At 41.9% G+C, this 14,867-nt stretch overlaps 1 protein-coding gene across 1 annotated transcript in view; it reads right to left on the bottom strand.

Moving 5' to 3' along the window:
* HECW1 (HECT, C2 and WW domain containing E3 ubiquitin protein ligase 1) overlaps positions 1-14,867 on the bottom strand; it is a gene marked incomplete at its 5' end in the record, with an annotated part of 389,530 nt that overhangs the window by 139,138 nt on the left and 235,525 nt on the right. Inside the window, 2 exons of the mRNA XM_030203827.1 lie at positions 2,525-2,646; positions 10,796-10,920. Of these exons, the coding sequence (XP_030059687.1) occupies positions 2,525-2,646; positions 10,796-10,920 (247 nt within the window). The remainder of the gene's footprint in view (positions 1-2,524; positions 2,647-10,795; positions 10,921-14,867) is intronic.

The following is a 14,867-nucleotide window of genomic DNA, read 5'->3' on the forward strand; positions in this document are numbered from 1 at the left end:
GGGATTCGACAACAGACAGACAGATTAGCACAGAGGGATCAAGAGAGACCAAGGTTCGATCTATTTGGGACAAGGAGAAGGGGAAGAGGCAGACAGAGGGTTTATCAGAGGGACAGATATACAGGCTTATTTTCAAAAGTGATCGCTGGCCATCTTCCGACATAAATCGGGAGGTGGCCGGCGATCTCACAAAAGCAGCGAAATTGGTATAATCGAAAGCGGCGTTTTTGACACCATCGCCACTTTACGTCGCCGCGCCGGCGAAAGTTCAAGGGGGCGTGTCAGCGGTGAAGCGAAGGCAGGACATGGGCAGGAATGGGCGTGGCTACCAGATGGCCAGTTTTTGCAGATAATAGAAAAAAAAAGCGGCATTAAGCAGTATTTCGCCGGGTTTACTTGGTCCTTGAATTTTCACGACCAAGCCTCAAAAAGGTGCCCCAATTGACCAGATGATCACCGGAGGGAATGGGGGATGACCTCCCCATACTCCCCTAGTGGTCACCAACCCCCTCCCACACTAAAAAAATAAAAATAAAACACTTTTTTGCCAGCCTCAAATGTCATACCCAGTAGAATGCAGGTCCCTGGAGCAGTTGTTAGTGGGTGCAGTGCACTTCAGGCAGGCAGACCCAGGTCCATCCCCCCCCCTACCTGTTACACTTGTGGTGCTAAGTGTTGAGCCCTACAACCCCCCCAAAAAACCCGTACCCACATGTAGGTGCCCCCCTTCACCAATACGGGCTATGGTAATGGTGTAGAGTTGTGGGGAGTGGGTTTTGGGGGGATTTGGGGGGCTCACCACCCAAGGTAAGGGAGCTATGCACCTGGGAGCTATTTTTGTATTTTTTAAACATTTTTAGAAGTGCCTCCTAGGGTGCCCGATTGGTGTCCTGGCATGTCAGGGGGACCAGTGCACTACAAATGCTGGCTCCTCCCACGACCAAATGCCTTGGATTTCGCCGGGTTTGAGATGGCCGGCATTTTTTTCTATTATCGCTGAAAAACAAAACCAGCAATCTCAAACCTGGCGAACTCTGGCATTTGGCCGGGCTAAACCGTATTATCGAAAAAAAAGATGGCCAGCCATCTTTTTCAAAAATATGGTTCCAGCCAGCTGTTGCGCCGCCGCCAAAATAGATTGCCCCTCATAGTTACCATCAGAATGTGAACAGGAGCAATCAGTATATGAATCAAGGCAATTGGAACAGTTACAACAGGAATCAAGGCAGTTGGAACAACAGGCACCTACCATTAGCAGAAGGCAATCTCTAGAAAGGGTATATAACTTAACCGATGAATATGCAGTTTTGGACAAGGGTATAACATTTGCTCCAGCCCCTCATTACAATGCTTTCAACACAAGGATTGATTTATTCAAACTAACTAGGAAATTGAAGATCATTGAATTTTTCTCTAAAAACACTGGAAGCAGTATTGATATGTCTATTGTTAAGAGGGACAGTAGATGGATTCCTCCAGGTAATATACACCATGCCATCCACATCTATGAAAGCCTTGTAATGAAAGATATTAGTCGCTTAGAATTGAGTAAAAGAAGAGGTTTTTTTACAATGTGAGTAGTAAAGAGAAAGAGGCTATTAAATTCACTACAGGATGATAGGAATATAGTTGCAAAACAAGCAGATAAGGGTGGGACTATAGTGGTAATGAACAGAAAAGATTATGTAAAAGATTTAGAGAGACAACTGTCTGATAATGACTTTTATAAGTGCTCACTTCTGATTCTACAAAGCGGATTAAGGACAACATAGACTCCCTTTTGGAGATAGGCAAACAGAAAGGCTTTTTGACAGATAAGGGTTGTCTTTAAAGTGGCAAGAATAAAAGCCTTTTTAACTATTAGAAGATACACTTAGTGCTTATTTTTTCGGTGATGATTTTTTGGCACCATATATAGAATTTGGTCCAATATGCACACATGCTAGAGTATTTTTATAGCATTATAATGGGTTTTAGTGACAAACAGTCTAATTTAGCACAAGGTGGAGCAAACATTCTCGAGGCCCTTTCCCATATATAATTAGAGTATTTTTACTGCAGGCTCATCAATTTTGGAATACCTCATCTACAGAAATATGAAGGGATACTGATTTTTTTTAAATTTCACAAAATGGTGAAACACATTTATCTATCTCTGCTCTTCATTATTTTATTTGAGGATTTTATTGGCTTTAATTTTAATTTATTCTATTTGATTAGGTATGTTATATTGTTTTAAGTTGTTTGACTACAGAGGTTGTATTGCTCTGTTTTGTGTATTTTATTATGTATAATGGTTTATAAACCATCCAGGGGTATAACAGTAAGTGGGTATAAATTTAATAAATAACAAACATGATAAAGGAGAGGTAAAAGGTTTGGTACCTCAAAGAATTTGACTTAAGCACAAACACTGGAAAACTCATGAACAGTATTATGAATACTCTGCAAACACAGTGCATTTAAAATTAGAATCTATACATTCTTTTTACTCAAACTTCCATGAAATTCAATTAATTCTTACATAGTTTGCATGGAGCACAGTGAAGAATTCTGGGTTGGTGATGAACTTTACAGCTGGAGACTGCAGTAACAAGGTGATTTTCTGAGAAGTCACAGGAGACAGAGAGCCTTCTCTTCTCAACTCTGTACCAAAGTAAAGGAAATTGCAAAGAGAATCTGGATGTGAAAAATAACACCTGAGAACCTTGTATATATATATATATATATTTCTACTCTATATTCCCTTTTCTGAGCGAGTTCTCAGAGAAGAGGAAGTCTATCTGGGTAAGTGTAAATTACTTTGCTCTGAGATTTGGTGGCGTAAAGCAGTATTTCCCAAGTCCAGCCCCGTTCTAAGCTGTAACAGTTAATTTTAAACTGGTGCAAATGAATTTGACTATTTAAGCATGTTAAGGGGGTCTTTTACTAAGCCATGGTAGCATTTTTAGCTCACAGTAGAAATCAGCTGGCAGTAAACACTGAGATGCCCATTATATTCCTATGGGCATCTCAGCATTTACTGCGACCCTCTTAGAATGCTTAAATAGTCTAGAATTCATTTGCAACAGTTTAAAATTAACTACTACAACTTAGAACATTAAAGGGTAGGTATTACATAGCTTAGCACATCTTAGTTTAGTCTTCTTTTCCATCACCCACCTCTGGCACATCTCTCAATTTATTCTCAATTATCTTAATTTAGGCCCCTGTTTACAAAGCTGTGCTAGCGGATGCTGGTGCGATAATCCCGACACAGCCCATTCACTTGAATGGGCTGTGTCAGCATTGCTGCACGGCTTTAGAGAATAAGAAGGAAATTTGTCACCACAGGGAATTTTCATCAGTATGTATTTCACTCTAAGCAACAATTGTTTGAACTTTAGTGATAAACAAACATAAACAAAAACTTAAAATATACCAAATAATCTCAAGGCCCTTTAAATTATTTTAGATACCCCCCTACTCCCTTAGCAACCTTAAATAACTAAACAACTCACCAATACTAAGATACAGACTGCAGTCCAGCACCAAGATGGGTGCTATCCACTCTTTGCACAGAGTGCACTATGTATAATTAACTCCCGGTTGCTGAGAGGTCATATGTGTACATGATGCAAAGAGCTCCTTGCTCTCAGAGAACAAGTTTGATCTCTGGAAGCTAGAGTAGCACACTTGGAACAGCTGAGATGGACAGAGAGCTATACAGAGGAAACCTGCACTGTAGAGAGGTCCCACCTCCAGTCTGGTAGCCTTTATATTGATTTGGAGAACAGAGGCCACCTGACATGAGAACAACACCTTGGTGAGGAAGGAAGCAATACTGCAGTTAGAACCTGCTGTCCAGGGGATGCAATACCCTCTCTCACTGAGGATGTGTCTCCATGGGCTTCTGCCTAGAAGGGAAGGCATAAGCTGGCCATTTCAGTTGGAGATTTCATCAGTAGGCATGTAGCTGGGTGGCTGGTGAGTGTGACAGTGAGATGGTAGTGGATTTCACAATTTACCTAAATAATATTTTAGACAGTACTGGGGAGGAGCCAGTAGGTTTGGTACATGTGGGTATCAGTGACATAGGAACATATGGGAGGGAGATTCTGAAAGTCAAATTTAGGTTTCATAGGTAGAAAGCTGAAATACAGAACATCCAGGCTGGCTTTCTCAGAAAGACTCCTTGTTTTATACGCAGGGCCTAAGAGTCAGGTAGAGCTCTGGAATGTCAATGTGTGGTTAAGACAGGCTCTAACTTCAAATAAAGCATTAATTACTATTAGAGCTCTTAAGGAACTGTCTAGAAAAACCTAACATCTGCTTCATATTATATTGGGGCCCATCTGAACTGTGTACATACTCTGCAGAGTGCTTTACTTATTTTTTCAGCATTTTCCAGCCCCTTTTTGACTGCCAGCTCTTGCAACTGTGCAAGGCAAGTGTACCTCAGTACTGAAACTTATCTAAATACTATATGTCAATGTTTTTAATTATCTGACTGTTTACAGTTTTACAGATACTTTTCTATACTACTGTGTATAGTGAAGTTACTAAGTATGTTCCAGTAATGTTTGTTGTTAAACGCAGTCTGTTCTCTGGTTAATTCTGGGATGCAAAGGTGTATTCACAGAGCTTAGGAGGCTGCTGTCCCTTTTGATACCATTTATATTAATAATGGCTTATGGATTTTTTTCTTTTAGGAGCTTGTCCAAATTGTTTTTAAACCCTGCTAAGCTATCTGCTTTTCTCCAAGAAGAAGCAGGCTGTTGTATTCTCACAGCTGGATAACATCATCTGATGGAGCCCGGTACTGATACTGACTAGCGAGATTAGGTTACAACTTTTTAGCAGTGTCCCACCGCCCATGCACTGGTGCCTTCCCACCTGATGCTCGAGCATGGGTTCTTCAGTCTTTGTTTTTCCACAGAGCAGGGAGGACGTTTCTTCCTGTTCTTTTCACAGTGATTACATCCCTCCCTTTTGCAGTGCCATCCCATGCAGGTATTTTTTCTCCTAATTTGAATTATTTGTCTTTATTGTATTGTATTTCCCTTTAATTTTAGTAGTTTTTTTCAGCTCTTCAAGTCTCCTTTCTTTTTCTGTTCACAATTGAGGAGTTTAATTTGGCTGCAATTCTTTTCTTGATATCCTAGAAGACCCCCAGTGGCTTCAAAAGATGCACACAATGTAATTGGATGATTTCTGTGATGGAACCGCACTCTTAGTGCATCGGATGCCTTGGGCCTGACCATGAGCCTAACTCTTGTTCTCTCTGTTTAAAAATGCAGGTGAGGACACAGAGGATGTAGCAGGTCCAACAGAAAACACTTTTTGGCTCCTTGAAGGCTGGCACATTGTCACCGGCACCGGAAGCATCAAGCTCAATGGCTGCCAAGACTTCAGCATCCACTGAGAGTGCACAGGCACCGAGAAGGTCTCCACCTCTTGACACTGGGCACTGAGAGTAGGCCCCAGGACCAGTCAGCATTGGTCTCGACACCAGGGGAATGTATGGGTTCGATGTCATCCTCGTCAGCACTGAAGGACTGCGATGCTGAGCATCAAGGGAAGGCCAAAAAGCATAAGTGTTGATTCTCATTGGCACATGGTGCCGGGAGCACCAGGGCATTGGCATCACTAGTACCCGAAGTGCTGGCACTGGGAGGAGCGGTCCCCCTCTTTGGAATAGGTGTCGGTGCGCAAGTCTCCAGACAGCCAGGCAGTGCCGTAGCGAGGGTGCCTGACACCCGGGGCGGGTCGCCGCTGCGCACCCCCCCTGGGTGCAGGGCACGGCGCTCCCCCTCCGGAGCGCTCCCCCCCCCCCGAAACACACCATACCTTTCAGCGGGGGGCAGGCAGGAGGGCCGATCCGCCCCCAGTGCACGTCACTGGGAGCTGCATCGGCTCTGCTGCTTCCCTGCTTTCTCTGCCCCGGAACAGGAAGTAACCTGTTCCGGGGCAGAAAGAGCAGGGAACCAGCTAGCCGACACCCCCCCCAGCATGTGCACCCGGGGCAGACCGCCCCACCGCCCCCCCCTTCCTATGCCACTGCAGCCAGGTCTCTGCTGCTGGATCGGCACCAACACCTTCTCAGACTGCCTTTCTACCGGCTCCCCCACTTTTGCTGACGCATTCCTTCAATAAGCAGTTCCAAGCCATGCTCAGGGAGGAGCTGGAGCAGATGCTGCAGCTGCAAACCACTCAGACATCGAGGGAACTTGCACCAGCCGTGGATCATCCCCAGGTTCTTCCTGAGGCTCCATCCATGCCTGTGCAGAGATCTTCGTCGCTGGCACCTCAAATGGTGTCAACATTGACACATACAGTACCGCTCTCGATGTCAGGGGAGGAAGCTTCCCCAGAGTCAGAGAGTATGGTTATACTTCGGAGCTCTTTGGGGAGTGGACAGAGTTCCAATGAGCTGAGGCAGGCACACACTTACTCAGTCTGCTCTGAATACATTGAGGAGTCTGAATGGGACCATTCATGGCACTTGGAAGTGGACACTCATTACTTCTCGGAGGAGGAGTTTTATGGAATACCTTCTGATCCCTTCTCACCTCAACAGAGACGTATATTTCCACATGAGGGTCTTGCACTGGTTTTGTCATGGAGATGGCTTCTGCCATCCCATTTAAGTTTAGAGACGGAGAAAGAGCCCAGGTTAAAGATGTTAACTGTCCTGGACTACGAGTCTCCTCCAAAGGAAGGGGTCATGGTACCATTGCACCCTATCCTTAAGGATGCACTGACGAAGAATTTGGAATCTCCCCTCTCAGTGCAGGTTGCACCTAAGAAGGTTGATATCCAGAAGGCTCCTGGATTCGAGAGGGCTCAACTGCCTCACCACTCTCTGGTGGTCAAATCTGCCCTCACACAAGCTAGGAGCTCCAGGACTCATGCCTCAGTGCCCCCAGGTAGACAAGCTCAGACACTAAACTTGTTTAGGAGAAAAGTTTTTCAAGATTTGATACCAGCTCTACACAAGCCTTTACTTGTAGTCTTTGGTCTGCAGTCTTGTGGATTGTCTCTCATAGGTGCAGGCCGCAGAGCTTCGCCAGTTGGCCAGTAAGCAGCTGGAGTGCAGAAAGCATCTGGTCAGGGGCACATAGGGTTCTTTTTATATTGTGTCCAGACTCTCTACCATGGGTGTGGAGATGCGCAGACTCTCATGGCTGCATGTCTATGACCTGGAACCAACGGTTCAAGAGAGGTTGGTGGGCATTCCATGCCGCGGTGACAATCTGTTTGAAGATAAGGTAGAAGAGGTTGCTGACCTTATTAAGAAACATACTGATACCATCTAAACCCTGTCTCGGCACCCTACAGCTGCAACCTCTTCCTCACGGAGATTTTCAGGTGGGCCTAGGTGGGACAGCATAGCCACTTGAATATTGTAGCTGCTTGAATAATCAATACATGTCAGAGCCTATGGTTACCTGAGATAAATCATTTTTTGTGATGCATTATGAATACACATGATTTAAATGATAGTGATTTTTTTTTGATCACCCTTGATGTGGAGTGCCCCTATACCAGTATTCCTCAGACTGGAGCATTGAAAATTGTTCAGAATACTTTGGAAAGGGAGTTGGTTTTCAAGAGGGTATCAGCTTCCTTTATGACATCATTAGCCAAACTGGTTTTGACTTAAAAGTATTTTTCATTTAATGGTCAATTTTTTCTTCAGTGTCAAGGAGTAGCTATGGGGATAGCTACTACTCCCAGAATTGCCAACTTATATGTTTCACAATTTTTGGAACAGTTTTCGTACCCAGCCCAATTCTTTATTTTGGTAAAATCTTGGTTAGAGTTATTCCTGACATTTTGTTTGGACTGCTTCTGAGAACCAACTTCATGTTTTTATAGATTGGTTGAATACTATTAATATCCATTTGCATTTCACCATGACATATGATAGGACACAGGTGATGTTTTTGGAAACCCAGGTGTAGAAGCAGTCTGGAAGGTTGTACAGCACAATGTTCAGGAAGAACATTGAGAAGAATAACTATCTATCTTTTGACAGTTGTCATCCAAACGATTACGCATGGTCATTCCTACTGGTCAGTTCTTGTGTATTTAGCAAATACGTACAAGTATAGAGGAGTTTAAAAAGCAAGCAGATATTCTTGGTCACCAATTGATGGCCCATGGATATCCTTCTAAAGCTGTTAGGAAGGAGTATTTAAGGGCTTTATTTGCCTACCCTGATTTTTTGAGGCAGGAGAAATCTCGTACTGACATCGATAAACAAGTATGTGTTCTTTCCTATTCTACAATGGCTTCTGAGGTTGCCCAGTGTATTTATAAACATTGGAATGTATTACAACTTCATGAAGTGTTAGGGAAAGGCCCATGTGTTGCCTTCTCTAGAGGGAAGAATTTGGCCAATTATTTGTTTTTTTTCCCAGGATGAAGATTCAGGGTGGAGCAAGAGGTGAACTGGAATGGTTTATTATTGAACAGATTCCTGCCACTTATGAAGGCAATAGGAAATTGCGACTCCTGTCTAGAGAACAGTACTGGATATTTACATTGCAACCAATTAAACCGGGTGGTCTCAATGACAATATTGAATGGTCAGCTGTTCTGTAATTATTGTAAGCTGTGCACAATAAAGTTGGTTTATATGTCTGGTGTCATTACATTGCTTTTACTTCAGAAGTTTTGGGTGTTGCCATCCATGTCCACCATTGAAGTTTAGCAGTGTTTGGAGGACGCCATGGGCAACTTTCTGGGCTACTTCTCTCAAGTATTGGGGACTTCTCCTGATGAAGAGATTCAATTCAATTCAGGTCTTAACTACTGCTAATGTCCCCTGTATAGGCTTCAGTGCGGTTTAGAATTTATGAGAGACATTGTTGGTATGGTATATCAGTTGAGCATTGTGAGTATACTCTTGTTGATAAGTGAGACATTATGTGAGTGCAGTCTTGTTAGGTGACCGTGGTGATTGTGTATTGCTAGAATGTAAGTGTGATTTGTATCTGTAACCATTTGATCGACATATAGAGTGTTCTGGTAGAATTATAGTCTGTTCTGTTCTGTTTGAACAGCAATCTACATTTGAAACAGGTAGGTGTGAAGTGTGATAATAAACTTGATTATTGAAGGCATTCTCCTGTATATTATTGATGATTAGACAGAGTAGACATTGTTATTTTGATTTTGTTTGAATTCACATGGAAGGCTAAATGATGTGAGCAGAGTGTGTATATAAAGCCCTTTGAAAAAGTGGGCACTTTATATCAATTGCTCATGGACTGTGGTGGGTCCTCACTGAAACCCTTCCATATTTCACTATTTATTTATTATTACTGAAGTCTTGTGCTCTCTTTTCTCTCTACTATACAGGGCAGGTTATACATGATATTTTAGTTTTTGACCTTCCTCTTAGTTTTTTGGGATTATTATTTATTCTGTGGAAGAATGTTACTGCATTCTCTAGCAACAAATTCCAGAGTTTAATTACATGTTGAGTGAAGAAATTGTTTCTCTGATGTGTTTTAAATTTACCACTTAGTTTCATTGAGAGCCTACTAGTGCTAGTAATTTTGCAAAAAGTATACAAACGATTCACATCTACCCATTCCATTCCACACAGAATTTTATAAAACTGATATTATGAAGCCTTTGTATCACTCCATGGAGCGACCGCACCTCGAATACTGTGTGCAATTCTGGTCACCACATCTCAAAAAAGAGATAAGGGAATTAGAAAAGGTACAGAGAAGGGCGATGAAAATGATAAATGGGATGGGATGACTTCCCTATCAGGAAAGGCTAAAGCAGCTAGGGCTGTTCAGCTTAGAGAAGAGACAGCTGAGGGAGGTCTATAAAATACTGAGTGGAGTGGAACAGATAGACATTAATTGCTTGTTTACTCTTTCCAAAAAGACTAGGGCTAGGGGGCAAACAATGAAGCTACTAAGTAGTAAATTTAAAACAAACTGAAGGAAATATTTCTTCAGTCAACGTGTAATTAAACTCTGGAATTTGTTGCCAGAGAATGGGGTAAAAGCAGTTAGCTTAGCAGGGTTTAAAAGAAAAGTCCATAAGCCATTATTAAGATAGAAATCCACTGCTTATTTCTAGGATAAACAGCCTAAAATCTGTTTTATTGTTCTGGGATCTTGCCAGGTACTTCTGATCTGGATTGGCCACTGTTGGAAACAAGATAATGAGCTTAGTGGACTTTCAGTCTGTCCTGGTATGGCAATGCTTATGTTCTTAAGTGCTTAAGCACTTCTCTTGATCAGGAGGTGGCAAAGCAACACTACCGGAGGGAAATGCTATGTATGCAGCACTCATCATCTCCTCACAGCACTGCTATCACCATTGTTCCTTCTTTTCAGAACTGATTCAGTCCAGCAGCATGTAGGCCTACCAGCAGGCGGCTCTCAACTCATCAAAGGCTTGCTCAATTGTAGCTACACAACTTCTCTAAGTAAAAAGTTCATGCTGATGCCCATTCTAAAATAGGGTTTGAATTCCTTAGCTCTGTTGGATTAGCTATTAAGTCTATGCAAATGTAATTTTAATGATGAGTCTCCTGGAAGGGGATAGAACTGTAAATGAAGGTAAATTTTGGAACCTCTTTAGGACATCACCGTCTAGCATGTTTCCAAGAATCATAGAACAAGCAATTCACGATCTGTAGCCAGAGAATGCATTTAATATTTGGAAGTATTCCCAGGTTTTTGGAATTCAACATAATGATAAGACACCACATTTTGAAAGAAGCATAATGTTTGCTTGCAGCCTTATGTTTTTCAAGGCTGGTGCAAAGACTTGTTCATACCTGAATTTGGCTGTGAAAGTTCCCCATCAGAATCCCCCATGATCCCGGGAGGCCTCTCCGTCCGATGACTAATTGCATCCTCCTCTGCTCTTTCCGTTGCAATTGTTCTCTGGATATTTTGATACCTTCCATTTTGAACAGAAAAATAGATTTTTGTTAGCTGTTTTGAAAATCATGCTTATTTTAAGCACACGAAAATGCACTTTCAAGCAAAAATGTCTAAATATTTTCTTTTTTACAGCTAAAAATATTCATAAGCATCCAGTTAGATACTTTATGGTGCCTTTCTCTACTTAGCAATCATTTATAGATTTTAAGGGACACTTTTACTAAAGCTTAGCGCGAACTAATGACATCTGTGCAAGTTAAATGCTGTGCATCATATTTTATATTTATGGGCCATGTGGCACTTACTGCATGCTAAGCTTCAGTAAATTGGCACCTAAGAAGGGACCTACTGAAAGGACTTCAAGAAGTCATCTGGCTTAACCCCCTGCCTCCAGGTAGGGTCCATTGTATCCACATTGTCTAACCTGTCCTGAAATTATTCTAACAATGAGGATTCCACACCACCTTGGCTACTATATAACTATAATCAATTCAGAATGTAGAAGGAATGGATAATTTATTAATTTATTTTAAAATTGTACTATTTTTAACCCGCTTACACTGAAGCAGCTCACATAAAATACATACATAATACATATGTAATACAAAACAAAACAACTACATCAATTGCTACTAACCCCACCTTAATCTCTCGACAATCATACTAATAGAGAACATGCTTCATAAACCATGTCTGTCCCATGACCTAATCAACTTGACCACAGTATTAAAGAAAGCCATCCACAAGTGTTTTTAACAGTACGTCTTTTCTAAATAAACTACCTATCTTCTAATTATTATCAAAAAAACTTTGCTATTATTGATTTAAAATGTTGTTATTCTTTTATATTTTTGTTTTGCTCTTTTTATGGGAAGAGAAAACCTCTTCCCATAGACTATAGTATTCTGCTGTGGGGTGCTAGCAGTGTCATTTACTCCCATATTCTATAACTTGATTATATTTATATGCTGAGTGCACATGTAGGTGATAAAATACTAGCACTTACGTGTGTAACTGTGACAGCCAGGCGTGTAAGTGCTAGCTGGGCACTAAACAGTATTCTATAACTTTAGGACTAAATTCTATAAACAGCACCTAAAAAATCAGTGATTCCTATACAGCTGGCTTGAGTCTAAGGGGCCTTTTTACTAAGCCATGGTAGGGCTACTGCATGGGTAGCGTGCACCAAATCGACCCTACCGCCAGGGTAGCATGGGCACCCAGAGGTCGTTCCAAAGTTGGTGTGCGCAGTTTCCTGTGGTAGAAAATTTTTTTCTATTTTCTACTGTGGGAACATTCCCGGCGGTAGCCAGTAGCATAGCCACATTGACATTCGTTGCCCGATTACCACACGAATAGCGTGTGATCCCTTACTACCTTCTAAATAGGTGGTGGTAAGGGCAAAGGCAGTAACTAGTCATGTGATAATTTTAATATTAGTGCACGGCCATTTCCCGCCCCATTTTAAAAAAGGCCTTTTCCCTGCCATGGTAAAAAAATGGCCCACGTGCCAATTTCACGCACCACAACTAGCACAGGTCACTTTTTACCACAGCTTAGTAAAAGAGCCCCTAAGAGTCATTAAACTCTACATAACCTAATACAGTCTAGAAACCAATGAATACTGTTAAAGTCTATGTAACCTATTAAAGTCTAAGGGGTGCTTTTACCATATTGTGGTAAGCACTAGTGAATGCTTAGCACAGATTAAAAGGGCTTACCGTGGGTTGTGCTCAGGTGTCCTGTGGTAGGTTCCCGGTTAGTGCACACACACCACATGCTAAAAATTATTTTTGTTTTTACCACAGAAGGGGCATGTCTGTGGTAATCAGTAAGCACAGCGATACTGCTGCACACTGACTGATTAGCGTGTGAGCCCTTACCGTCTACAGAATAGGTGACAGTAAGGGTTCACATGCTAATCTTTTTCAATGGTCAGGCACTAATGGCAACATTAGCATGTAGTCATTAATACAAAATTATTAAAGTTGGCTGTTTTATTGCTGCGCTTAAAATGGCCTTAGCATGCAGGCAAGACTCGCATAAGGGTGTGCTAAAGCCACTTTTTAGCGCTGCTTTATAAAAGAACCCCTATGAAACCAAGTGAAATCCAGGGCAGCACATGCAATTGTATTCACATTCATTATGGATATCCTGAAAATGAGACTGACCAAAGGGATTCTGAGGACTGTACTGAGAAACATTGATTTAAAGGACTCATTGATGTGTCTGATGTACAATAAAACTCATCATAATTATTATTGTTAGTTGAAAGTAAACATAGTAACATAGTAAATGACGGCAGAAAAAGACCTGCATGGTCCAAACAGTCTGCCCAACAAGATAAACTCATATGTGCTACTTTTTGTGTATACCCTACTTTGATTTGTACCTGTCCTCTTCAGGGCACAGACCGTATAAGTCTGCCCAGCACTATCCCCGCCTTCCAACCACCAGCCCTCCTCCCACCACCGGCTCTGGCACAGACCGTATAAGTCTGTCCAGCACTATCCCCACCTCCCGCCACCGGCTCTGCCACACAATCTCAGCTAAGCTCCTTAGGATCCATTCCTTCTGAACAGGATTCCTTTATGTTTATCCCACGCGTGTTTGAATTCTGTTACCGTTTTCATTTCCACCACCTCCCATAGGAGGGCATTCCAAGCATCCACTACTCTCTCCGTGAAAAAATACTTCCTGACATTTTTCTTGAGTCTGCCCCCCTTCAATCTCATTTCATGTCCTCTCGTTCTACTGCCTTCGCACCTCCGGAAAAGGTTCGTTTGCGGATTAATACTTTTCAAATATTTGAACGTCTGTATCATATCACCCCTGTTTCTCCTTTCTTCCAGAGTGTACATGTTCAGGTCATCAAGTCTCTCCTCATACGTCTTGTAACGCAAATCCCTTACCATTCTCGTAGCTTTTCTTTACACCGCTTCAATTCTTTTTACATCCTTTGCAAGGTACGGCCTCCAAAACTGAACACAATACTCTAGGTGGGGCCTCACCAACGACTTATACAGGGGCATCAACACCTCCTTTCTTCTGCTGGTCACACCTCTCTCTATACAGCCTAACAACCTTCTAGCTACGGCCACCGCCTTGTCACACTGTTTCGTTGCCTTTCTTAATTTTCATTCTTGCCTGTGTACTGAAAACTCATTTTATTTCCAGTACTCATGATGTATTGTAAGCCACATTGAGCCTGCAAAGAGGTGGGATAATGTGGGATACAAATGCAATAAATAAATAAATAAATAAATAAATAAAATTTCTTTGATACTTCTGCAACAGTGATGGGAAAGAATGCATGAGGGATAAATGGGTTGGCAAGAGCCTACATTCATAGAGTGTGAGTTATGCCTCACTGCACATTGTCTGAGGTGGTTTAGTGTTGATCACAAAAAGGTTAATAAATAAATTGAGGGAAAGGGGATTATAGTGATCACCCCCCCCCCCCCCCCCCACTTACAATTCAAACATGGCATTTTTCTATAGCCCTGCTCCACCTCGAATAAGCACCATTTTCCCACATTGTTTTCTGTCACTTTACTATGGGGAGTACATATGGAGGTAGTTAACTCTCTGCTCTTATGTTTTTAAAATCTCCCGTGAGAACCTAAAGCAATAAAAAGCATTCCATGTACTACAGTCATAGGACTATGTAACTGTACTCTACATATCAGTATGGTGATTGGTAATGCAACCCTGCTGGAAACGTTTACACAAAGTAAGTTGCATTCAACGGAAAATGTATCGGTATGATTAAAGCACTGTAAAATATTGCCATAAAGCAGTAGCAAATGTCTCATTGATGAAGGTTCGTGTTCTGAAAGCTAAAATAGGTTCCACATTTTGAAATGCTTTGCAACATGTCATAGTAGTTGAGCCTTTACATGTACTGCTACCATAAAAATACCTCGAATGTCATTTTCTTTATTCTGTTTTATACTTTGGAAA

The sequence above is a fragment of the Microcaecilia unicolor genome, chromosome 1 (genome assembly GCF_901765095.1).
Source record: "Microcaecilia unicolor chromosome 1, aMicUni1.1, whole genome shotgun sequence".
Taxonomy (NCBI): Eukaryota; Metazoa; Chordata; class Amphibia; order Gymnophiona; family Siphonopidae; genus Microcaecilia; species Microcaecilia unicolor.